At 38.1% G+C, this 27,841-nt stretch overlaps 1 protein-coding gene across 1 annotated transcript; it reads right to left on the bottom strand.

The window, feature by feature from the left end:
• Positions 1-926: 926 nt before the first annotated feature.
• Positions 927-17,091, bottom strand: LOC311593079 (solute carrier family 7 member 13-like). The gene is made up of 4 exons (XM_084774154.1): positions 16,338-17,091; positions 11,369-11,500; positions 4,176-4,537; positions 927-1,701 (listed from the first exon to the last, which is right to left on the bottom strand). Exons 1-4 carry the CDS (start codon positions 17,026-17,028, stop codon positions 1,447-1,449), a joined length of 1,440 nt encoding a protein of 479 aa, XP_084630280.1. The 5' UTR covers positions 17,029-17,091; the 3' UTR covers positions 927-1,446.
• Positions 17,092-27,841: the final 10,750 nt, after the last annotated feature.

The following is a 27,841-nucleotide window of genomic DNA, read 5'->3' as shown; positions in this document are numbered from 1 at the left end:
TGTCCCGTCCATCGGCTAGTCTGGGTAGGGGTTCGAGGTTTACTGCCTATTTTTTCCTTGGCTGTTGCCATAGTTTGCGGAATACCCCAGGGCCCAGACTCGCCTGTAGTTTTCCAGGACTCTCTGGATCCTTCTATTTCCTCATTCTCCCAGGCTTCTCACACCTAAAGTCTCAATAGGATGTCCTCCCCTCTTACCCACTTTCCTGGTAGGTACAGAATTTCATGGGGACGTACACCTTGGACTAGTGTCTTGATATAAGTGAGTATATACCATTTAGCTCTTTTTGCTTCTGTGTGAACTCAAGAAATTAAAAACCACCAAACCAAATAACCCAATAGAGAAATGGGGGGCAGAACTAAACAGAGAATTCTCAGCAGAGGAATATCAAATGGCTGAGAAACACTTAAAGAAATGCTCGACCTCCTTAGTCATCAGAGAAATGCAAATCATAACGACACTGAGATTCTATCTTACACCCATCAGAATGGCTAAGATCAATAACTCAACTGACACCACATGCCGGCGAGGGTGTGGAGAAAGAGGAACACTCCTTCATTGCTGGTGGGAATGCAAACTAGTACAACCACTTTGGAAAGCTATCTGGCGCTTTCTCAGAAAAATGGGAATAGGGCTTCCTCAAGACCCAGCTATTCCACTCTTTGGAATATACCCAGAAGATGCACTACCACACAACAGGGACATATGCTCAACCATGTTCATAGCTGCCTCATTCATAATAGCCAGAACTTGGAAACAATCTACGTGTCCCTCAGTAGAAGAATGGATAAAGAAACTGTGGTACATCTACACTATGGAATACTACTCAGCTATTAAAAACAAGGAATTTCCAAAATTTGTGGACAAATGGATTGAACCAGAAATTGTCATAATGAGTGAGTTCACACAGAAGCCAAAAGAGAATGTTTATTTTCAATCATTAACCTTTATTATAAGGACACATTAAGTAGAAAATAGATGAGATAAACAAACAGACTGAGAAAGGCATCATTAATATGTGACGCTACACAAAGGAGGAATTTTTTTTTATTGAAGCAGAGATTGGTTGTGTGTAACACTTTCTTTGCTATTTTTCTTTTGCAAATGTGTATAGGTGTTTTGCCTACACGTATAGCTGTACACCATATGGGTGCACTGCCTGCAGAATCCAGAAGAGGATACTGGATCCTCTGTGACCAAAGTTACAGATAATTGTGAGCTTCCATGTGTGGTCTGGGAATTGAACTCCAGTCCTCTGAAAGAGCAACTGGTGCCCTTAACAGCAGAGCCATCTCTCCAGCCACTCTGTTCGCCATTTGAAAACCAGGAACTCCCTGGGTACTTTTCTATCCGCCATTTCAGTTTCCGTAGTAGCCATCTTTCCTCTCCTAGCCTCCACTTGACCTTTGTCTGGAACGTGCAGCAGTTATAAAAGGCTATTCTTTTTCAGTTTTCTACTTCCCATATGGGATCATCAGATGCATCGGGGATGCAAATATTAAACAGCAGCTGCAGAAAGCAAGTCAACTTTTGAAACCAAACCAGCTTCACTTTAAAGTGTATAAATGGCACATACAACAGCAGTCCACTGAGGAGGAAGAGGAACACATAGATGTAGTGCATCTTTGGAGACTTGACCAGGGGAATCAAAACCAAGCACAGGGTGATGGCCAGGGCTACAAATATTAACGGTAAAAACACCTGGAATGGAAACATAACATTGAAGAAAGTAAGTAGATGTGAAAATCCACATGTGATGGCTGAATGTTCACAAAAGTAAAAATCATGTGAAGCTGATGATAGAAACTGGGCTAAGTCAGTCTTTGTGTTAGGTCAATTTTCTCAGGACTCAGAATGTCACAGTGAAAGGAAATGCTGGAGATTCCTCAGGGAAGGTGCTGGCTGGGGACTCATCAGAATCTATTTTTGACTCTTCCTGAGTGGAGATAGTCAGAAGCAGATGCCCAATAGTATGGTCACCGGCAGGCACAGCTGGTATAAACATATTCAAAAGGAGTGTCTAGACCCACCCACTGGGGCTCCAGGCAATCTGCCGTAGACATTATTTCAAATGGGTGAGCAAGTTAAGAGAAAAACTTCTTTTACCCTCTGTTAACCGAGTTATTATCAACAGTTAAATATTAGGATTGCATAGGTCTCACATACCAATAAGGGAACAAAAGGAAGAGCAAATTCTTTGTCTGAAATAATCCTATTTTTGTTTTAGCCAAATCCTAAAGATTCATCCTTGGTATCTGGATTATGCTAGAAATATAAACATACAACACTTAACATTACAACATTACCTTTGTTTTTTTTTTTTCCCCTCAAGGATCCCACTAAGTAGCTCAGGTTGGCCTTGAACTCATAGTTTTCCTGCCTCAGGTTCCCAAAAGTCTCTAAATTAACTTGAATTATAGACATATACCATCTGGCTCTAGGCAATCAATTTTGAGATATATGTAGAAGACATGAATCTATACTCAAATTGTATGGTATAGCTAGTTGAAATTATGAAACTTTTTAATGAGAGGGTTATTCAGTTGAGTCTTAAGTAACAGTTTCCTTTTAATTGTTTAAAGGCCGTTAAAAAACATAAGTCAACACCTCATAGATCATTATTTTTGTCAAATACTTGAGGGAAAGATATGAGCATTCATAATGGCAGATAAGAAACATTTAACCATTTGTTCTTGAAGTTGCCCTTACCATCCTTTTTAAGCAAAGATAAGTCAAATAATGTAATGATAGCTAATAATGTCATGCCCTGGATTTTTGCATGCATTCACTTATATAATCCATACAAGATTCTTAAGAGGCAAATATTAACTGTGTTCATTGTAGATAGGAAAGATATGTCAATAGTGAAATAAGAGTAAGCTTAAAAAAGGATATGAGGAACTAGACATGAGCCCAAACTCTTAATGATTACCTTGTATTTCTTGATGTGCTCCAACTCTATCAAAATGCATAATTTCCCTGCAATTGTGCCTATCCACGGTATAAGCTTGACTCAGAAAACAACAAAGAAGCAAAGAATTTTAAAAGTATACAGATGTGAAATTCAGAGGACAGGACCTCCCAGGAAGGTACTCCAAGCAGATAAGGAACACAGTCTTACACTAGATACACATGGGCGCTCTCTGATCATCCTCTGGTTGTCACTGTCAGTGCATTGGTTACCAATCAATAAGTGTCCAAATAGGTGACACCCTGCCTAAGAATGAGGATCAAGTCTCATTTATTTCAGTACCCAGAGAAGAGATCCTAACAAGGTACTTGAAATAAAGTCACGCCACAATGTGTTCTCAAATATCCAAGAACTTTGTGATGGATGAATGGAAGAAGCAGAAGGGAAGACTGAAAAGAAAAGATAGTGGTAAATCAAAAAAGTTGGTAATGAGGACATCACTTCCTTTCACTCTAGGTTCTTATATTTTATACTTAGCAAGAGTCAAACTCTCTAAAGAGACTACTGACATTTGGATATTGGCTTTATTTTGTGCTATATGAGCTTTGACAAGTGGCATACCTTCTATAAACCTATTTCCTCTTCTCTAATATGAATATAAACAGGAAGTGGTATCTAACTTTTCTAGGACAGGAGATTCTACAGCAAAGCTGTGAACATGCTGCCAGCCAATCAAGACTATTCCAGTATGTGCAAAGGCTCTGCCCCCCAATAATATCCTGTTATGAAAGAATGCTCTCCTTATCCATGCCAGATTTTCTCCCTTCGAGTTTATAAGCAAAAAGTTGAGGAGAAGGAATCTGTTTATGATCTAAATAAATAAGCTAATATTTCAGGACAGTAAATATCATCTATGACTTGACTTTCTGTCTCCTGTCTATCATTTGCTATATCTGTCTTTACTGTAAAAGACATAGTGTGTGTAATAGCTATATTAGTCAGCTAGGCAACCTCGGGCCAAATGTCCTCCAATGGTCTGTTCCACCACCCCAATACACCTGCCTTTCTCACTAACAAATCCTTACATTGAACCTTTGAGATTTCATAGTAAGTAAAACCTATTCACCATGAAAATGAAGTCCAGTCTCTATATTTGCTTCTCAATTTCCTGAGTAACACATCTGCATTTGGCTATTCTGAACATAGTCTTCGAATACACAGTCATTTGTCTTATTTCAAATGGAACAAATGTATTTATCTTTACCTTATATGGTCTGTGTAGAGTGGGGTCCTGGTACCTCAGTTTCAGGATTCCTAAAATTGTTAAGAAAGTCCAAAGAGAAACAACAAAATAGAGATAGTTTATCAGGTCAATTAGATTTGTTAAGATAATTGCAACGGATCCCACACAGACATCTAGAAGCACAGCTAGGAAGGGAGAGGAGTGAACATTCAGGGTACCAAGCACCAGTGGCAGCTGGCCTTGGTGGCTTGCAATATATGTTATTCTTGCTGTCTCCAATACATTAATCACAAGGTTGCTAAACAACGAAGCAGAGATAGCAAAAGGAACAGTCCATGTGAACTGGGGGATGACCCTGTCAGTCCAGGTAAGAGCCACAGCATCTGCAGAGGAAAAAGCACACAAAAAGAGATGTATTAAGAAAGAGAATCTGATGATAAATCTTTATACAATAAGATTTCAAAGACATAACATAAACTCTTAAATATAAACATATATATATGAAGGGAACTTTGTTATTTCCTTTTTCACATTTAAGTCTTATTTGGGCTTGTTCCTATTTCAGCTCACCATACTGCATGAAAGGTTGGTTTTAGCCAAGCGTGGTAGCGCACACCTTTAATCCCAGCACTCATGAGGCAGAGGCAGGTGGATCACTCTGAGTTCAAGGCCAGCCTGCTCTACAATGTGAGTCCAGGAGAGCCAAGGCTACACAGAGAAACCCTGTCTCGAAAAACAAACAAAAGAAGAAGAAGAAGAAGAAGAAGAAGAAGAAGAAGAAGAAGAAGAAGAAGAAGAAGAAGAAGAAGAAGAAGACAAAGAAGAAGAAAAAGAAGAATGGTTGATTTTATGTATTTCCCAAAAGACCAGGAACTTTTTGAAGGCAAATAGCCCACATGCCTTTTCTATAACATCATTAATTAATTCATGGCCAGACACTGTAATAGTGGGTTTTCAATAAATACTTGAGAAATGCATTAGTTGTGTTAGGTAAATAATTAAAAGTATGCTTATGAACTAAAATTAGCATATAGAATGCTGACAGACTTATCCAGGGTCAGAAAATATCATTACTGACAGAGTATCAACTGTCCCAAACCATAGCACAATATAAAATGAAAAAAGTGAACATCAATTCAACACAGATCAAAATATTTATGATTCTTGAGACTTTTTAAAGCTATAGACCAATGGTTTTCAGGTAGATGTTACTTTCCTCTTCATGGATCGTGTGTCAATATCTGGAGAATTGTGTTTTCCTATAACTGGAGAGACAGGCATTTGCTGTTGGCGTCCTGATGGATAGCAGCCACAGATGCTGATAGGACAGTTTAAAAGAGTTACGTGGTCTAAGACTTTGGATATAGTGCAATGGCAATGTGCTTGCTTATCATATGTGAAGCTCTGAGTTCAATACTGAGGATTCCAAAACAGAATGATCCAAAATATTGATGGCGTTGAAATTCAGAAACTTTGCATTACAGCATGTTCTGGAGTTGTTATTCTTGTCTTAAGGCCAAAAGAAAAAAGACCTTGTGAATCCTAACTCAATATGTCAGTCATCATAAAACCTACCAATAGATGGAATCCAAAGGAATTTGGAGGAAGGAAGTGAAGAAGGGGACATGATCCAAAATACATTATATACATGTATGAAAATCACCAATAAACAAATATATTCATTATGAAAATCCCTTTGAGTCCACTCTGTACTATGGAAATATTAGACAGATGATTCTATCCAGGGAAATAGTTCTGTTTCAGTACAGTGAGCATAGCAGAGCCCAATGCTCCTGGGAAGTAGGTGTCCTTTGAGCTCATAATTTTGTCCACAGGATTTCAGATGAGTCACTGTTACATCAGAATTTTGATGTATAAGAAAGCTTAAGACTTTTAAAAATGTAACCAAATTAAAACACCATCAGTGGCTCTTGTCCTTAAGACCTCAATTTTTTTTATTGAGACAGGGATTCTCTATTTATCTCTGGCTGTCCTGGAACTGGCTCTGGAGACAAGGCTGGTGTCAAACTGATAGATATGCCTGCTTCTACCTCCTGTGTGCTAAGATTAAAGGTGTGTCCCATCATGCTCCATAAGATCTTAATTCTTAGCCAGTGCTTGTTTGCTAGTTGAGAAACAGGATCTTCATGTATCCCAGGCTGGCTTCAGTTCCTAAAAGCTGAAATCACTGCTATGCACTGTCATGCTCACCTTTCTTGTGGATGCTATTCTACAACATTGGGTGTTATTTAAAAGTATCCCATTGCAGTTCGTACTTATTCCAAATAGGTTTTGTTGTTGGACAACTAGACCTCAACACACTATACACTTTCTGACATGTTTTGAAATTCTTTCTCCCACACACTGCACAGGAAATTTTCAGCTTCTCAGTGGACATTCAAAACCATGATTTCTTAAAAGCAAAGGTGGACTATATTAGGGCAGCTCTGCCCACACTAACTCTCAAAAATTAAACGTAATATTCCTGCATGATCTTTAGCACTATTCTGCAAATTATGTCTCTTTTTAAGCTCCTTTCTACATTTTTATTATACATGTGATGTGTATGTATATATGGTTTCTTTAATGAATGAATGACATTGAACTCTATAAAGTTTAAAGTTCCTTATCCTCATCAAATTGTCATTCATGTGTTCCAAATGTAAATGCTGCTACTACTCTCTGGTTCCCTTTCCAGAGTTTCTCTATAGTTACTCACATTAGCCTATGAAGATTGCATGCTTGAGTTCTGTGTGTGCACATGTGTGGATGTGGAGGTGTTTGTGTTATTAAATGCTTGCACTTGTTTTTGTTCACTTTCCAGTGTATCTTGGTCATATTAGGACGCATACATCTATAAAGTTATTTTGGCTACTTATCAGTAGTCTGTTTATAACCATAAATTATCTATTTGTTCTCTATTGATAGATTTGCAAGCTGTTTCCAATGTTTTGTTAATGGAAAATGTACTTTAAAGCTGAACTTCATTGCATCGTTCCCATAATATGAAGGCCAAAAAGAGGATCAAAGTTCCAAACCAGCTTGGGCTATATAGCAAAATGCTAGCCTCCAAAAGAAAAATGTACTCTAATAAAAACACACACACAATTTGAAATTATTTGATGCATCTTTTAAGATGCCAAAAATTGCTCTTGCAAATTATACTTATTTATTTATTCATTTATCTATTTATTTATTTATTTATTTGTCTGTCTGTTAACTGATATAAGATCTTACTATATAGTTCTGGTTGGCTTGTATAGACCAGCCACACCTGGCTTCTATGCCTTCAATTCTTAATATTTATAATGTTCTCCTCAGAATACATCCTTAGAAGTAGGATTTATGAGCGTACAATTATTTTTAATTTTATTTTATGTATTATTATTATTATTGTGTGCATAGGAGAGAGAAATAGAGGAGAGAGAGAAAGAGAGAGAGAGATCTTAAACTCTCAGTTTAAGAGTCAGTCCTCTTCCTCCACTGTGAGTTCCAAGAACACAGCTCAGGTTACTAGTGTCCCACAGCACGTGCTTTACCCACTGGGCTATCCCGCTGGCCCATAATATGTATTTCTTAAATAAAAGAAGTCCTACAAACTCAGCATCAAAAATGACTGTATCAATTTATGAGTAACTAATTCTAAAATTTCCACTTAAAAGTTCAAATTTCTTCATGCAGCCAGGCATTCGAGACAAACTTCCTGTAAACTGTCTGAACAAGGAAACTTTCTTTTTTAAATATATTTTATTAATTTATTCATATGCTATCTCAATTGTTATCCCATCCCTTGTATCCTCCCTTTCCTCCTTCCCTCACATTTCCCTTATTCCCCTCCCCTATGACTGTTTCTGAGGGGGATTACCTCCCCCTGTATATGCTCATAGGGTATCAAGTCTCTTCTTGGTAGCCTGCTATCCTTTCTCTGAGTGCCGCCAGGCCTCCCCATCCAGGGGACGTTGTCACATATGGGGCACTTAACACCCATTTCTGCATCACTTCTTAATCATTTAGATTATCTTGTCCTATGTTAATAGCCCCTATTTTAAGTGTGGTCGGAAACCTCCAGAACATCATGGGAGCATTCTGTGAACACCCTCAGCAAGGCTTCTGGAACTGGAACCAGGAATCTTTACACGCTACTTCCACGCTCCAGACTCTAAAGGTGCGCCCTTCTTTTTCATGTATAGAACTTTCACCATAAAGACTTTTTGTTAGTTGTTTGTTTGTGGATTTTGTTCTGTTTTGAGACAAGATCTCTCTATGTAGCCCTGGCTGTCCTGAACTTGCTATGACAATTGTGAACCAGACACGCCTCGCTCCAACTCATAGAGATCCACCTGCCTCCACCTCAAAAGGGATGAAATTAAAAGCATGCACCTCCAACCCCAGATTATGAACTTTTTTTTTTGAGCTGGAGAGAGTTCAATGGTTAAGAGCACTGGTTGCTCTTCCAGAGGACCCGGGCTCAGGTCTCAGCACCCACAACCATCTGTAACTCCAATTCCAGAGACTCCAACAGCCTCACACCAACACACATACATGCAAAACACCAATGCACATGAAATAAAAATAAATAAGAGTTTTTTTAATTTAAAAGAGGGTTTTTTAAAAAGAACTTCATTTCAGAGATTGGACATCTACAAATTAAATATCTTACATGTGACTGCCTGCTTTCTTTGCTATATAAGCCTCAGAAACTTGTATTATCACAGATTGCAAAATGCGTCAAATAAAATGTTGCACCAATTCACACTATATTATAAAAATCCCATATTCTCTTGGAATATCTCTATGTCATTGATTGAAAGCATGCCTCCAACCATTCAAATTACTAACTCTCTGGAGCTTACCTCATTGGTTTGTAACCATCTCTGTAGTTATATAAATCATGCACCCCATAAAGAAAAAAAATCACTCACAGGCTCATCCCAGCTGAGTACCATTTTTCACTGGTGCCTTTCAATTCTGCGTGAAAGCATAGAGCTTTTTCCATCACTAATCCATCATAACCATTGTCCCTATCAGAGTCCATCACTTAATAAACAATATGACCTTCTAAAAAAAAACCTCCGAGTTGGGTCAGGGAGGGGACAACATAGGTAAAGTGCTTGTTGTGCTGCCACACCTGAAGACCTGACTTCCAACCCTGCAACTCACATGGCAGAAAGAGAGTCAACTCTTGCAAGTTGTCCTTTGATCTCCATGTGTGCAACACGATACACATGCATATGCACACAAAATAAGTAAATAAGATGCAATTTAAAATTTTAAGCAAAAACCCAGGATGGTCTATTACATAGAACTTAGCTGAACAATTCAAACTTATTGGATAAGTTGATGGTCTTTAATACTGATGATATGATGGCCTTCCCTAAAGTTACATTTTTATATATAGTTCTGATTATTTTCTCAACTTGAATTTCTAATGCAGTCTAAGTACATGTATTAAAGCTTTAAAGTAATAATTCAGATTTTAGATCAAGTCTGAGGATTATAAGCCTGAAAAAGGCAGTGATTAAAACAAAATTACAAACAACAGCAGAAGCTTCCCTAGTTTTCCATACAAGCTTTAAAATTATTGTGATAGCTACAAAATTGTTGCAATTGATATGATATTCCAGAGATTTTACATTTCTTTAATAATCAATATATCCAGAGCACCAACTATAGTTATATAGTCATAAAGAATGCTAGATTTCGTGAACTACAGTCTCAGTGTCACTGGCAAGTGACCCTGGCCACAATCATAGCTGCCATTATAATCCAGTGGTTTTCAATCTGTGGGTTGCAACCCCTTTGGAATTGAATGACTCTTTCACAGGCATCATATATCAGATATCCTGCACATCACACATTTACATTACAATCCATAACAGTAGCATCATTACAGTATGAAGTAGGAATGAAAATAATTTTATGATTGGAGGGTCACCACACATGAGGAACTGGGTTAATGGGTCTCAGCATTAGGAAGGTTAAGAAGCACTGTTATAAATGAACCCTGACGGCTCTGAAGTAGCTCGTGAATCAGTGGTTTGTCCAGGGTTGAACTTGGTTTGTTCCCACAGAAGCTTGGTCCTATCTCACCTCTCATGCCAAAGATACCTAGACCCTTGATGAATTAAATCTGGTGTGGGATGCTACCTTGCAGCAATCCCATTGCAATTGAGTCAAGTCACTGGAGTTTTTATATTAAACCTACTCTGAGCTTTGAAGTCTCCCTAAGTAAACAAATGATCATGTTTGAGGAGTTAGGAATCCTAAACATTCTGATTCTACTATTGCAAAATATACAGTGTAATAGATTACCATATGATACCTTATAAACATGTGGTTCTAGGTCAGTAAGGAGACTTACCTCCATCAAATATTCATCAAAGCAAGAAGAAATTGCTCAATATTGCTTAGTCCAATGTTACTATATGACACATCTATCTCAGAAGGTGATGACTTGAGATGTGATGTTGGCATGAGAAAACAGCTAGTCTTCAATTTTCTCTGCTTTTCATTTAAATTTTTTTTTAATCCCTTGAATCTGCTATGCATGTCTCTTTAAGAGTTTCTTGTTTACTTCTTTTTCAAAAAAGGTCTCTCTAAACTAAAGATCCTCCAACCTCAGCTTCTCAAGGACTCTAGCAGGCTCTAGATCACAGGCATGTAGTATTATACCTTGTATATTATTTAGTTCTCTATTCTTCAGTTTTGGCTTTAATCAAAATTTCAATATGTTTAGGGTCATTTGTCAGCATAAAATTTGGAGTAATTTGAGATAAATATCTATTTTACATATTAATAATATTGATTATAGTCATCAACTAACTATTAATGTTTACTTATTCAGATGTTAATATCCCTCATCTCAAATTTGTCACATGAATTACTGAAAATCAAGCATGTATAAGTATTAATAAACATAATTACTGATTATGCAGTATCACTACACCTGAGGTCATGCAAACAGTTTTGAATCTGTGTCATCCATCTGCATTATACATACCTTTTTCACATTATCAGAAAATGTATAATTATGGTTAAAATGAATCTCCCTTTTAAACCAAATCATACTTTCTCCATCCTGTTTTTACAACATCATAAATGGGTCTCTTTATAGAATAATGAAGACTGTGCAGCCATCCTTACTGGCAAAGTGTCCTAACTGTACATAAAGAACTGCATTTTATTAACTGTCTTTGCTATTTGTGTATACAAACCTGAAGAGAGAATTTCCCTGGGTGACAGAACTGTCAGGTAGGAAATATTAGCCAGTAAATACACCATAGTTACCAGAGGCAGCGCTGTAAATATGGCTCTAGGAATTGTTTTGCTGGGTTTCTTCATCTCCCCTATAATACATAAAAAAAAAATTAGACTTGGGAAAAATTACTTCTTAAACTTATTTTAAAAGTTTTATGTGTTTCAAAAACTGGACTGCATCATTTCCATTTATCCTGCTATAACACCCACACACTCAGAGGCAAAAAAACTACTGCACACTGATCCATTTCTTTTTTTTTTTTTTTTTTTTTTTTTTTTTTTTTTTGGTTTTTCGAGACAGGGTTTCTCTGTGCAGCCTTGGCTGTCCTGGACTCGCTTTGTAGACCAAGCTGGCCTCGAACTCACAGCGATCCACCTGCCTCTGCCTCCCGAGTGCTGGGATTAAAGGCGTGCACCACCACGCCCGGCTCCACTGATCCATTTCTTAAGACACAAGTGTTAGAGCTGTGGAGACAGGTCATGCAATAGTTTGATGGGTCCTTTTATTATTCTTGTTTCATTAGTAGCCTGGCTCTTTAAGAACACATCATGCCCTTTCTTGATAAAGTGCCTCTTCCTTTATGTGAAACATCTTTTCTTCTTAGCTAACAATGTGGCTGCTGCTTCTCCTTCAACTCAGCAAAATTATTACCTCTTGGAAAGTAAGAGAGGAAATCTCTGGCCAGCAAGATCATTTCATGAATATATTCATAAATTAAGTATTGAAAAGGATTAGAGAGTCAGTTTCCCTCTTTTTGTTGTTTATTTGTTTGTTTAATAATTTTTAAACCATTAAATCATTCTCTATTTAAAATTAGTTTATTCATGTATTCACTTTAGGTCCCAATCTTAACCTCCTCCCTCCTCTCCTCCTAGTTTTACCCCCCTCCCTCTTTCCCTTCCCCCTCCCCTATTCCCCAGAAAAGGGGAGCCCCAACACAAAATCTCATCCCAGTCTATCGAGTGGCATCAGGACTGAGCACACCCTCTTTCTCTGTGGCCTGGTGAAGTAGCCCCACCAGCAGGGAGTGACCAAAGAGCAGGCAACAGAGTCCATGTCAGAGTCAGCCCCAGCTCCTCCTACTACAGAGAGTCTATAGAGAGAAGAAAAACTGTAGGTGGGGCCCTCTCTGTGACAAGCTGGAGACCCAAGACAGGGTGGGCTTCTGCTGGGTTGTGAGGGTGACTGTAGCTGAGCCTCCTAGTAGCAGAGGTCATGGATACTGGAAAGGACATTCTCAAACTGTACATGAGTTCTAGTAGAGGGATGAGAGGACCAACCCATCAATAAAAATTTAGACCCAAGGTTTACCCTGCCTACAAGATGTGCAAGGATGAAGATGGAGCAAGACTGAAGGAATGTCCACCCAAAGCTTGGCCCAACCTGAAACCCACCTCGTGAGAGAAAACCAACCCCTGACACTATTAATGATATCTGCTACGCTCATGATCGGGAGCCTAGCATAGCTGTCCTCTGAGAGGCTCCACACAGCAGTGGACCAAAACAGATGCTGAGACGCACAACCAAACATTGGTCAAGAATCAAGGAGCCTTATAAACCATCCTTTTGTAAAACAAAAACAGAAAACAAGTTTGGAGTTGTAGCTCACTAATGAAGTGCTTTTCCAGCATGGAGCTAGCTGCTATAGACTGATGAAGCATAAAAAGGGTAAGGAGTGAATACGCATCTAATTTTAATTCTGCTTGCTACTTACTGCTTGTGGACCGCTTATTGTTTAGCTTTTTGTTAGAAGTGGCTTAGTCACTTTTCCATTATCATGACCGTGGCAAATCTTATAAAAGAAAGCATTTGCCTGGGTGCTTGCTTACAGTTTCAGACAGTTTGTCCATTGCTATCAAGGCAGAGAACATGGCAGCATGGCAGCATATCAGTAGGCATGGTGCAGGAACAGTAGCTGAGGTCTTTATGTCTTGATCCACAAGCAGAGAGAGGGAGTGGGAGAGAAGTAGGCCAGGCATAGTCTAAACCTCAAAGCCCACCTAGTAACACACTTCCTCCAACAAGGCCATAGCCCCCAATCCTTCTAATCCTTTCAAACAGTTTCATTCCCTGGTGACTGAGCATTCAAATATATGAGCCTCTACTTTATTCAAATCACCAAAGGAAGAAATTGTGGTGCAACAAAATTCCAATCATAGTACCTTTTAAAAATGGTTATTGTTGGGCTGGATTATATCTCAGCAGTAGAACACTTGCCTAACATGTGAAGGACAAAATTTGACCCCTAGCACACACCTGTGCCTCCCCCAACAGAGGCTATTTTAATAGCTATGGTATTAGTTAAAGCTTGGAACAAGCAAAAGAGCAACTTTTAAAATTAACTATATTTTCTTCTGGGCCTTTTAGTTATTCTCACTACATAGTTTGTTTGTAGAAAGATGACAGAGATCATAATTTAATTTATAAGAGGCTTATATAATAAGAGGTCGTTATTGTGACACTTTATAATAACAGCCAAACAGGCAGCAAATATCCTTGGGCTTTGATCTTGAAAGACAAGTTGTTCTGACACTATTCATCAGATACTGATAAATCATATTTCATAAATAGAAGTGCTACATAGAAATCTTAAAACTTATTTAGTAAATTAACTTCTGCCATACACATTGAGAGACTGCCAAATCCTAACTACTAACTTGACAGGAAAGAAATAAATGGTTTTTGGTTTGGTTTTTCTTTTGAAACAGAACCCATCATGAGGCCAAACTGGCCTTGAACTACTGATCATCCTCTTGCACCTCTGAAGTGATCTTATTATAGGCGTAATACACCACACCTAGTTTTATGGAGTGTAGGGACAGAATGCACTGAAATTCCCACAGACTTTTGTTTACCTTCAGCTGTTTGGAAGGAGTTCTACATTAGTTTACAGATTATTAAATGTTGTAGACCTTTCTTTATCTAATTTATCTAATTACATAACGATAAAACATCTCCAGCATCAAAACAAGATAAAATTACCTCAAAGTATATCTTTTCTGAGGTGTGTGCGCACACATGAGCATGCACGCAATGATACACAAACACATGTGCGCACATACACACATGTACACACACACACACACACGTTCAATTATTTACACACACACACACACACACACACAAACACAAACACACACACACAATTTAAGTCACAAACTTCAGGAGAACTATCCCAGACTTCTTTTCTTACGCATTTTTTTTATCACAATGTAAACTAACTTTTAACCACAAAGCTCATCATTAATATCACACTTAACCAAGGAAGAACATGCTGATCTCTTTGCAGATTCCTCAAACTTCTGGAACATTTAGGCTTGTGGAAAGCCCCCTCTTTTGGGAACATATGAGGGCTTATTCTTTATGATTCTTTAAGCCTTCTGTGCTTTCTTACTGGTTTTATTTTTTCTACCTACTGCAGAAGAGTTGACATTGTCCAGTCATCCATCCTCAATTCTATGCTTTTCCTCAATATACTTGCTTGAACATTCTCACCCATTATTAAGGCCATAAGGCATCAAAAGAAAGCAGTTGTATGGTCTCTCGTCATTTCCTGCAGTGCCTTACATGTGCTCTCTCTGTTTCTAGTTTTCATTCTTACTCTTTAAGGCTGGGAAGGTTTTATTCTATTCAAATTGCTAGTTCTTTGCAGATAGTAACAATTAAATTGATCGTCTTTTCTACTGAACTTGCTTTTACCACATCATTTCTTTATGGCTAGTATTAAATTCATATACAATTATTTGTTTTTAAGATAAATAACTATACCAATCTTAAGTCATAATAACAATTTTAGAGATTTAAAGAGGAAGTGTAAGGAGGAGAAAATAGCTGCTATGGTTAGGAAGCAGGGAAAGAATCCATGAAATTAATGGGAGGTTTATTCAAGAGGCAAGCCCATTCATATTTAACATGAAAAATGAAAGCTGTCCAAGTAACTTTTAGGTTAATGGGGGAGTAACATAATTAAAGAGAAGAGACTCTGGTGGTAAGAAGGCAGAGTTCAGAGATAGAGGTCAACCATGAAATCAAAAAGAGGAGGAACAAGTTTCTAAAGGGAAAAGTATTACATCGTGCACAAGAGCCATCAAGACAATTATGATTCTCTTGTGTTCAAAAACCCTAAAGTGCCTGGTGCAAGTGCAAAGCAAAGTCTAGTGCATGGTGCTCTTCTCAGAGTGAGCAAGGAAGCAGTGCCCCACAAGACACTGGCTACAGCAGCCCTGCACTCCCATGGTAAATAAAAGGTCATGAAGCTACAGGAGAAATTTAACTTCATGTGTCCAGAGGGCCAGGCTGAGGGGTGAGGAGATGGGAGCCTCTGCTAGGCTCTGATGAGCATTGGTACTTATAATAATAAAAATCTTTAGGGAGGGGCTTGTGCTAGGCACACTAGGTAACTGCTCTACTACTACTGAGCTACGCCCCTACCCCATCTCCCAATTATATTCTTATATGAGCCTTTAGTCACACATTCACCCATGAAAGAAATTTTCAGAATAAAAAAAAATGTGATTCTAAAAATAAATAAATAAAAAGAGTGAGTCACACCCTCATGTATCACAGCCATTTACCACAGCAGTATAGTCTGGTTTTATATTTTTCAAGGATCCACAGTTTCACAGGAGGGAAATCTGAGCATCCATACAGTAACAGAAAGAAAACTACATTAATCAGTGGCCTCATATTCCTGGCCCCAAGAAAATAATATTAAAAAAGAGAAGTGTTTGTTTCTTTGTTTTCATAGAGGTTTGAAATGGATTAAGTATGGATAAGAATTAAAAGCAGGTGATTTCGGAAGTAAAAATAGAAGATCATTAAATTCTTTTTTATAAGATGATAGTCAATACACAATGAAATATGCTCGCTTCATACATGCAATATATCAGCCATGGCTTCATTTTCTCCCCGAAATTGATCATTACCTGCTATATATGTAAAGCAATCCCCACCAGAAAATGCAAAGTATCCTTGGAAGACAGCTTCTATGAGCTGAGTGACATCTGGAACCTCGTGGTCAAAAGCATTCTGAAGTCTTCGCATATTCTCCTTCTTCCCTCTCACCAGTATGAACACCCCGCTAAAGGAAATGAAGCCGAGTATGCCTAGCTTCAGCACTGTGCTCACTGTCTGAAGCCATGACAGCTCCTTCACACCACGAGAATTCAAAATCCCCACAATCCACAGCACCGCCAAGGCCAGACATTTTTTGGGTAGATTCGGGGCAGAGCAACTTGGATAGAAAGACTGAATGCCGTACTCTGCAAGTAGCAGAGCTTGGCTAGCAAGTACTCCTGGGCCCAGAAACAAGGAGGTCCAAAGTCTTAGGAATGCCATCATGGGGCCAAAGCATCTCCTGAGAAAATAATAGTGAGCCGCGGTGTAGGGGAAGGTTGTCCCAATCTCTGCGAAGCTGAGAGCACTGCTCAAGGACAGCACCGCACAGACAGCCCAAATACACAAGGAGATTCCCACATTCATGCCAGAGTACTGCAGTACTCCTTTGGGGGACACAAAAATTCCTGCCCCAATTATATTAATAATTAAAAAATTTGTCCCCCAGAAATATCCAAGTTCTCTCTTAAGCCGTATTTTCTTCTCTGTATCCATTGCCATTGAGAAAACTCAACAGTTTGTCAACGTTTCTGCCTACAGGATTACGGATGCTCTGAAATATAATTGTGACTCCCTTTTTGTTCTGCCTATTAAATATGGTCTATTTTCAATAATTAACAAAGTGTGTGTAACACATTTAAGTAAAAAAAAAAATAGATTGCCTGTAAGGGCTTAGTTTGACCCTTCTTTTAATAATTATCAAAATAGGGCCAGCATTCAATTGAAAGGGAATTTTGAAGAAACCAAGGTTTTGGAAATGGGAATAAAGAACGTTCTTGTTGAAGCTGCAAAGAACTTGTCTATATTGTCTTCACTACATTCAAGGATAAGCTAAACTGGCAAGATTAAGTGGGTAACTTAAAAGTCACAGGGAAAGATATGAGGCAGAAGAAACTTCAAAGCGGAGAACCACTAGGTTTTTCTGTGGGTATTGTCTGTCTGTCTGTTTGTGAACTGGGTCTTGCTATATATACAAGGCAAGGCTACCCTTATAGCATTCCTCTTGCTTCTGCCTCCACATTGCTAGAGTTACCAGCATGCATACCATACCCAGACTGCATGGCTATTTTAAAATAAGGAAAAGATTAGGAAAGAAACATAATGAAAGTTTATTGGAAAATACAGAGTAGTTTCACTGAGTCAAGGTGTAAAGCGCCTATATCAGCCAGTCAGGAGGCTGATGCACAAGAATCACTTCCTCAAGTGTGACTCAAGTATAGGTCAAGAGCTCACGAGTGCAATGTGGCACCACCAGGTGCTCAGAAAGGTACAAGTGTTCATGTACTGGAAAATGAATTCGCAAAGTTATAGGTCAGTGGTATTGGGGAGAACCTTTGGAATTCGAGTTAGGTGAGATCGTGATGGTAGAGTCTCATGACAATAGTCACTTCATAAGAAGAGAAAGAGACACTCAGGATGATTTCTTCATCTTTCTTTCCATGCTGTGAATGAGTGTGCCTTCTCTAACTCCAGAACCAAGAGCCAAGGGCCAAATTCTTACAAATGACTTGGTTTTCAAAACAGCAACAAAAAAAAGCCACTCTAAGTTACTATTTAAAGATGAGAAATCCTTTTAATCAAGGAAGATTAAACAGACTACAGACAGAGATTGAAAATTAAATACCATCACATAAAGCCTAGAAGAATTTTTCCTCAGCCACCATGAGCTCACTCATTCCCCCCTACAAATTATTTTATTACCCTAGTGAAATTTACCAACAGCTTCCTCACTTCCATCTTTCCATATAAGTGTCAATCATCTGGGCCTTCTTTGTACTTCATATTTTGTGTGGCTCCTGTATACATATAAATATTAATAAATCCATGTAGTTTTTCTCCTTGTAATCCATCTATTGCTGTTTATTTCAACAGTCTTAAAGATTCAAATCTTCACTAGGAGACAAAAATATTCCCTTGCTCTACAAATGTGCTCTTTTCTCCTTCCCATCTATTCTTTTCTTCTTGTTCTTGTTTGCTTTTTGTTCTGGTGCTGGGGATTTAACCCAGGACTTTGTGCATAATTCACACCCACAGCCTCATTGGGCTCCACTCCAGGTCCTGACAATATGAATAAAGAATCACTCCACATGAGATAATCTGACAAGGAAACCTGGAAGCTTATTTATTTATTTTAATAATTCACAGGTTGAGGGCAAAGGCTTACATTTCATAAATAATTAAATTTTAAATTATGGATCTTTCTACTACTTGCCCTGAACTTTGGAATCTAGTTAAGTAATGTGAGTTTAGATTTTCAGTCATCCACAGGAAAATAAACTTTTTTTTAATGCATTCCATTCTTTCTGTGGAACTTTCCAGATTAAGAAAAAGATGTTTTAATTTGTTTCTCTAATTTGCATACCATCCAAGTGTGCCATTCTGTAGAGGGAAACACTATAAATCTAATTTCAATATGCTTGACTCAACAGTAACCATTTTTCTAATCCTATGATTTTAAAATATTTATTACATAAAATTCTTACTTAACTCTACCTTATTTTTCAGATATGGGTGAAGACATACAACTCAGCTAAGAGATATAATATTAAAATATAAAATGCTTTATATATATATATATATATATATATATATATATATATATATATATATATGTTGGGAGAATCAACATTGTAAAAATAATTATCTTTCCAAAAGCAATTTATAGATGATTCAATGCAATTCCCATCAAATTTCCAACACAATCTTTCATAGACATTGTAAGATCAATTCTCAACTTTATATGGAAAAGCAAAACTTCCAAAGTAGCCAAAACAGTCCTGTACAAATAAAGATCTTCTCGAAGAATCTCCATTGCAGGTCAAAAGCTGTATTATAGGGCAACTTTAATAAATAAAAAAAAACAGCATGGTACTGGCATTGAAATAGGCTGGTTGATCAACAGAATGAAATCAAAGTCCCAGAAATAAACCCACATACCTATGGACACTTGAATTTTGACAAAGAAGCCAAATCCATACAGTGGAAAAAATATAGCATTTTCAACAAATGGTGCTAGACTAACTAGATGTCTATATGTAGAAAAATCAAATAGACCCATATTTATCACCCTGCACAAAACAAAAATCCAAGTGGATTAAAGACCTCAACACAAGACCAGACACACTATTAGAAATAAAAGTGAGGAAGAGCCTAGAACTCACCAGCACAGGTGACAACTTTCTGAACAGAACACCAACAGCTCAGGCTCTAAGGTCAACAATTAATAAACAGACCCTCATGAAACTGAAAAGCCTCCATAAGGCCAAGGACACTCAAGAGAAGGAAGCAACAGTCTACAGACTGGGAAAAGATATTCACCAACCCTACGTCTGACAGTGGGATAATATCCAAAGTATATAAAGTACTCAAGAAATTAAACACCACCAAACAAATAACCCAATTAAAAATGGGGTACAGAGCTAAATAGAATTCTCAACAGAGGAGTACCAAATGGCTGAGAAACACTTAAAGAAATGCTCAACATCCCTAGTCATCAGGAAAATGCAATTCAAAACGACTTTGATATTTCATCTTATACCTATCAGAATGTCTAAGATCAAAAACTCAAGTTTAGATGCTGGCAAGGATGTGGAGAAAGGGGAACACTTCTACATTACAGGAGGGAGTACAAACTTGTACAACCACTTTGGAAATCTATGTGGTGCTTCCTCAGAAAGTTGGGCATTGTTATACCTCCGCTACCCAGCCATTCCACTCCAGAGAATATACCCAAAAGATGTTCTACAATACAATAAGGATTTTGCTCAACTATGTTCATAGCAGTTTTATTCATAATAGCCAGAATCTGGAAACATCCTAGATGTCCCTCAACCAAAGAATGGATAAAGAAACTGTGATACATTTACACCATGGAATAGTACTCAGCTATCAAAAACAAAGAAATCTTGCAATTAGCAGGCAAATGGATGGAACTAATATATATCATCCTGAGTGAGGTAACCCAGACCCAGAATGACACACATGGTATATACTCACTTATAAGTGGATATTAGGCCAACAAAGATGTCCTCTGAGAGACTCAACCCAGCAGATGATCTGGACAGATACTGGGTTCCACAGCTGGACTCTCGGTTAAGAGTTACAAGTTGTATGGAAGAGTTGGTAGATGCAAGAATGGGGTGGGTGGGTGTTGTCAGGAGCTCCACAAAGAGTCTATTAAAGATGGTGAATCTGGACCCAGGTTGTGTTCAGCCTACCAAGAAAATGAAGACAAATGGTTTTTTCATTAACAATATGTGCATCAACTGGTGCACCAACCAAGGACATTGCAATCAGATAACCTAGATCCACTGTTCAGATGTAGCTAAAGGACAGGTCATTAAGGCAGGGGGAGGGGTGTCACACAGGAGTGACTCTCACAGGAACTCTGGTGCCCAGCATTTGATCACTGCCCGTTGGTGAAGAGGCCCTATGGGAACATAGAGAAAGTGGATGCAATGTAGCCAGATAAGACTTGATAGGCTGTAGTTAGATCGTGGAGGAGAAGGACCACACTTGTCAGACGTCTAGGGGAGGGAAATACGTCAAAAAAGGGAGGGAGGATTGAAACAGGAAGATAAGAATGAGGGGATTACAATTGGGATGTAATGTAAATGAATTATAATAAAAAATTTTAAAGAAAGAAATAAAAAATTACTAAATATGACTAGAAAAAAAACATTTTTAAGACTGTTTTTTGCCAGTTCAATGAAGAATGTCATTGGGATATGATAAGCATTGCTTTGAGTATGTAGATTAATCTCAGTTATATAACTATTTTCACAATATTAATTCTGCCAATTCATGAGTATGGGGAATATTTGTATCTTCTTGTGTCTTCCTCAAATTCTTCCTTCAGTGTCTCAAAGTCTTCATTGTAAAGATCTTTTGTCTTCTTTGTTGGATTTACCTCTAGGTATTGATGGCTGTTTTTTTTTTCCTGAAGCCATTACAAATATGATCATTTATCCAATTATTGTCATATAGGAAATTACTAATTTTTATATTGATTTTATATCTGGATACTTTGCTGAAAGCGTTTAATAAGCCTGAGCTTTCTGGTGGAGTCTTTACGGTCTCCAGTATAGGATTGTGTTGTTTTCCTGTGTGAATAAGCACTTCTTTGCCTACTTGTTATCATTTTATTTCTTTCTCTTGACCTAATTGTTCTAATTAACACTAGCCCAAGGTGTACGTCCCCATGAAAAACTGTACCTACCAGAATAATGGGTAAGAGGGGAGGACATCCTATTGAAACTTTAGGTGTGAGAAGCCTGGGAGAAAGAGGAAATGGAAGGATCCAGTGGGTCCTGGAAAACTACAGGCGAGTCTGGGCCCTGGGGTCCTCCGCAAACTGTGGCAACAGCCAAGGAAAAAATAGGCAGTAAAAACCTTGAACCCCTACCCGGACTAGCCGATGGACATTCTCCACTGTTGAGTGGAGAAGAAGATCTAACTCTCACACAAACTCTGGTGCCCCATATTTGATCATGTCCCTTGGATGGAGATGCCTGGTGGCACTCAGAGGAAAGATAATAGGTCACCAAGGAGAGACTTGATACCGTATGAGCATATTCAGGGGGAGGAGATCCCCCTCAGACACAGACATAGGGGAGGGGAGTAGGGGGGGGAAGTGGGAGGAAGGGAGGGATGGGAGGATACATGGGATGGGCTAACAACTGAGATGTAATATGTATAAATTAATAAAAATGTATTAAAAAAAAAAGACTCTTAACAGTGTCTTGTAGAGTTAGCCATGTATTAAATGTTTCCATCACCTCTCAGTAGCACCACACTGGAGTCCTAACCTTTAACACATGGTTCTTTGGGGGATTTTTTTCCCATTACTCCCTGGGATAACTTTTAAATCCAAACTCTAACACCTAATAATTCACCTAACTTAGTCATGAGTTTAAGCAGCAAGTGTCCTAGAAATGAGCACTTTATCTCTATAGCTATTATAATGAAAATAAAATGACACTTATTCCATTCTTTGAATAAAAGCCAACTTGCAATCATCACTAAGTAAAATAAGCAGTATTAGGTTGTGTTCAGCCTACCAAGAAAATGAAGACAAATGGTTTTTTCATTAACAATATGTGCTTCTTGTAGGTTTCCACCTACTCTTGGTGGGGAGGCCTGATGGCACTCAAAGAAAGAATAAGCAGGATACCAAGATAAGACTTGATAGCTATGACCATATAGTAGGGGAGGAGGTCCTCCTCGGTCTTAGACCTAGAAGAAGGGAATAGGGTGAAGCGGGAGGGAGGGAGGAGCGGGAGGATACAAGTGATGGGATTCTCCACAGTTGAGTGGATAGTGGGGTATGACTTTTACCCGAACTCTAGTGCCTCATATTTGACCATGTCCCCTGGAGTGGGAGACCTGGTGGCACTCAGAGGAAGGATAGCAGGTTACCAAGAAGAGACTTGATACCCAATGAGCATATACAGCGGGAGGAAATCCCCCTCAGGAACAGTCATAGGGGAGGGGAATAAGGGGGAACTGGGAGGGAGGGAAGAATGGGAGGATACAAAGGATGGGATAACCATTGAGATGTAACAAGAATAAATTAATAAAAAATTTTTTAAAAAAAAACAAGTGATGGGATAACAATTGAGTTGTAATCTGACTAAATTAATAAAATTAAAATAAAAAACAATATGTGAAGGTGGTCTTAGTGTTTTATTGCTTCGAAGAGACAATGGCCATATTGTCTTATAAAATAAAGCATTAAATTGTGGTTTGCTTGCAATTTCAGAAGTAGGAAAGGTTGTAAGTCAAAAATTTTGTGGCTGGTTTGGTGCTCACATTTGTGTTTCTGTAGCCTATAGAGTGCGTTTCCGCATCATTCCACACCACAGAGATTAGAACATAGGGGTGAGAGCTTCATATAGGCACCAGGTAGACTACTCCATGCTCAATAAGTTGTGTGGGTGTTGTCATTGGCAGTGGTGTCTTACTGTCAGTTTCTAGAGAGAAACCCATTTATATTAACAACTGCTTTGGCTGTTTGGGGATTTTCATTTGATCCTCTTGGCCAACAACTCAATTTCTTAAGTAAAAAATCATGCTAAAATTTGGTTCCCTAATTATAAGTACTCTAACTTTATTAATTCACTTTCACATGTCAAAGCATTTCTACACAAGAACTGGTGAAAATAGGAATCACTACATATAAATCACTTTTCTTCCTTCTTTCTCGCTTTACATACAGGTGTTGATCATTTTCTTAAGTGAAAGTTCATAAGAAATGTTCCATTTGGTCTTACTGAAAAGAAATGAGTAGAGCTCTCAGATTGTGTTTCTAGCTGAATGTTCTGCTAAATGCAGGATGTGCACTAAGGCCATGCTTTATAGAGAGATTTGGTAAAAAGGTGACTCAAATTCATGAAAATTAATTGGCCTCCAAAGACTCTGTGCAACCATCTTATTTTGACATTATGTGGATGGTTTCCGTTGTAGTTCATTCATAAGAATGGCATGAGTTTGTTTGTTTCTGCCTCCAGAGAGAGTTGAATGTAGCCTTCAAAGCTCAACCTCTGAGTTCAGGAAAGGTCAAGCACACAAACCAAGAAACTATTTTTGATAACTTGGCCTTGAAAGGATCAGCTTGGTCCCTTAGAGCTATTTAAATCCTGCTCTTGATTCTCAGATGACACCAGCTCTTCCAATTACAGGTTTGCAAGTCTCCCACTCCACAGCCAGGACAGCTGATGTCACAGCCAAAGCCAGTCACTTTGGAAGGGGAGCCCATGTGCAACAGTATTGTCACCAAAAATATTATGCATGTATTAGGGAGTGTATATGAAATCTGCTTCCAAATTTTATATAACATATTTTCTGTGTAGTCACAGTTACCTAGATGAATTTGTTCTGTCAGAAATGAAATATCTTAAATATAAGGTATCTCTTGAGGAGCTCTCCTGAAAAGGAAGTTCTTAAGTTCACAAGTTTCTGAACCAGACTGTCTGTGACACATGGCACCAATTTCATTGTGTCTTGGTTTGTTTAACTTGAAATGTCATTGATTGTACTAAGTACTCCATAGATTTGCTGTGAGAACCAAATGAGTTTAATAGTTTGGAAATGTTAAGAGCCATTCCCTGGGACTGAGAATGCATCGGTAGGATTCAGAATCATTAGTATAATATAAATATCCTGTTCTCCACAAAGATTTATTTCTATACATTCTAAAGGATGTAAAGCTATAAATTCTAATAAAGGAAAATTGACATTGTTGTTTTACATCACCATTGACCTCCTTTTTCTCTTTCTCTAAAACAAAGAGGTCTCTATGAAAACTGAAATGGTGAGTATAAAGATTTGGACTACAAATACTGTATGGGCAAAACTTTATAAATAATGTCATTCTCTATCACCGAAATTATTTTATTCCCAAACTCAAATATCTATCTGTGCTGAAAATTTGTTCTCACCTATTCAAGGTATTTTAGTCACTTATTGTTTATAAAACGAAGATACATAACTCTCTTTACTCTCCCCATTTCACCCTTTCTTCATAAATAAAATTCCTAAGATTTTTATAGGTTTTGGAGATACTTACATTTGTGAGGAAAGAAGGATCTGTGTCTCTGTGCTGTCTTTTCTCTGGCATAATTGTATCTAGTGTGGTGTTCTAGCTGCCTGAACACAATGGTTGGCATGTTGTTCATACTCCCATGAATGACTCCCGCTGGCAAAACAGTCTATTGCAAACTGCTTTATGGGGGAGGGGACACTGATCACTTGGAGTCATGAGATGACTAAAAGCAAAAATCTGGCATTCCTACCTTCATTTTGCATCTATTTTTTTAATCCTACTTTCTTTTTACAATGTCCTATTTCAGACCACTAAAGGCACCTAAAGTTCTCTTCTTTACTTTAAAACTCAAGTTACCATTGATTCCAGCAATAAATATGATTGCTAGATATCTTTATGACAAGAGACAATAACTACCCTTAAGGAATGCCAGCCTTAAAGGACAACCACAATTCAAATGAAGATAATTATCTAGGATGGCAATGCTGTACTGTGGAACAGAAGTAAGGCTCATACAGGAGCCAGAGTGCTCTCCGCATGCCAAAACAAACTTCTTCAAACTATCCTGCAGAATCAGAGCTAAGACAGTATGGAACCAGATCAACACTTGACCAAGACTGCTAAGTTATGCCTACCATTCGCCCCTGCCCAATTTTTCTCTATGTAAACCTGAAGCTAATGTGAGAGCCCTGAACACAGAGAGATATGCCCACACCAAATCCTTTTATGTGTATTTCTCAATGTGGCAGTACTAATTAAATATCCTGTCTCTTCTTTTCACTATTACTCATCTCTTTAATTAGCATATTGGGACACATAGCCATGCCTAGCCTTTTGAAGCTTCTAAGAACAGAGCTTTTGTTCCTCTGAACCTACTAAGAGTGTGGTTTGAAGATCCTGTTACTGGATTCCATAAGCCATGGGGTTCTTGCCAAATCTTAATTCTTAGCCAGAACGAATTTGGGTGAGGGGCTGACTAGTTCGTGTTCACTTCACTCAAACACCCTTATTTCTGCAACAGCCACCTTCTGTTGGTGCTATATTGATAATTATTTCTTGCTACATAACATGTTAGCCTAATACCAGTAGTTTAAAATGATTAACATGGATAATCTCCTTCTGCCACTCAGGAATTCAGAAGGAATTCAATTGCATGGTTCTAGTTTATATCTTTTATGAGGTTTCAATTAAAATGTCAGTAGAGACTACAGTTATTTGAAAGTCTGGATGGCACTGGAAGGTCAGGTTCCAAGCACACGCAGTCCTCCCTGGCAACTGACCAAAGGTCTCAAATCCTCACCTGTGGGCTTCTCTGTAGAGCTACTGAAGGCAGCTAGCTTCCTCCTGACAAGACAAACAGCACAGAAAGTCACATTATCTTTCAAGGACAAGCCTTACATTCTAAACTTTAGATATTATCTCCCATCATATCCATAAGCCTCATAAGGAGGCTAGCACCATGGATGACGTCTTTGAGGTTAACTCTCATGTGAATACTATCAAACTTCTATTCTTTCATCATTCCAAACGAGAGCCAAGGTATCTTTGTGACCCTCAAACCCATCGGATATGATATGGACTCTGGAATTTACTACCTGAGCTCTTTTTCTGTTTCTAACTTATTAACTACATAACTGGGCATTTCAATGTTTCGACTTCAAACTCTCCATGTATAAAATGAAGATACTGATCCCCACCACTAGCCTGTATGGTAGAATTATATAGGTAATTCACCAAAAATATCAGAAAGTCTTGTCACTGGCAGCAGAAGATGCAGCTACATACTGTGAAGTGTGCAGCCCAAAGGGTTCTTTCCATGGACATCCACCCAAGTGCAGCCACAACTTTAACTTATATGGCAGGAAAGACTTGAAGGATTAATTAGTGTGAAACAAAGGATGGTTTTATTAAGAAAAAGGTAGCACAAGCTTTGGTTTATCACTAGCATTAAGAAAAAGGAGATGTTTAAGAAGAAAAAAATAACATCTACTCAAAAGGACATATTGGTTGCTGAAAAAAATCATGACCAAGTGTCTTGAATATATATACATATATATTCATATATATATATTCATATATATATATATATATATGATTTTGTGGCTTCTAATGTTACCTTATTCAGAGGATATAATCTACACTTAAGTATAAAGCATGAAGTAGCTTTGTGTGGCAAGAATCTTTACCTTTACACACTGAACCACTTCTTTGGTTCCCCAAAATCAAATGAAAACAAACACTAATGAGAATGTGACTCTTACTGCATAACTGCTATAGTTGGAATGTAAAATGTGTGTCTCAATCTTATGTCTTTGAATATTTGCTTTCCAGAAATTGGCACTTTTGCCGAGGGTGGAACATTTAGGATACAAGGTAGGTGGCTGATGTGGGCTACTTAGGGTCTGGCTGTGGCTTGTAGGCCAGTTATGCTCCCAGCCCCATGTTTCTGCTTTCTGTTCACCAATGAAAAATGACCTTCTGCCCCAGCACTCCTACAGCACACATGTGCCAGTTATACCTCATGCCTTTCCACCTGACTATACCCATCATTAACAAATATTAATCATTATTAACATCATAAACTCCATTTTACAATTCACACAAATAAACAAGTGACATGAATGCTTCTAAAATACACCATATACTATGGGAGAATAGCTACCTAATCCTCGGACAAGCTCAGTCTTTTTCCATCTGCACTGTTTTATCATTTTTGCCTTTTATGAACCTATTGCTCAAGCTTCAAAGACTTCTAGAAGCTCACTAGTACAG

Source organism: Acomys minous (genome assembly GCF_964271855.1).
Source record: "Acomys minous genome assembly, chromosome: 1".
Classification (NCBI taxonomy): Eukaryota; Metazoa; Chordata; class Mammalia; order Rodentia; family Muridae; genus Acomys; species Acomys minous.
The sequence above is the reverse complement of the archived record's forward strand: the minus strand, read 5'-3'. Positions and strand labels throughout refer to the sequence as shown.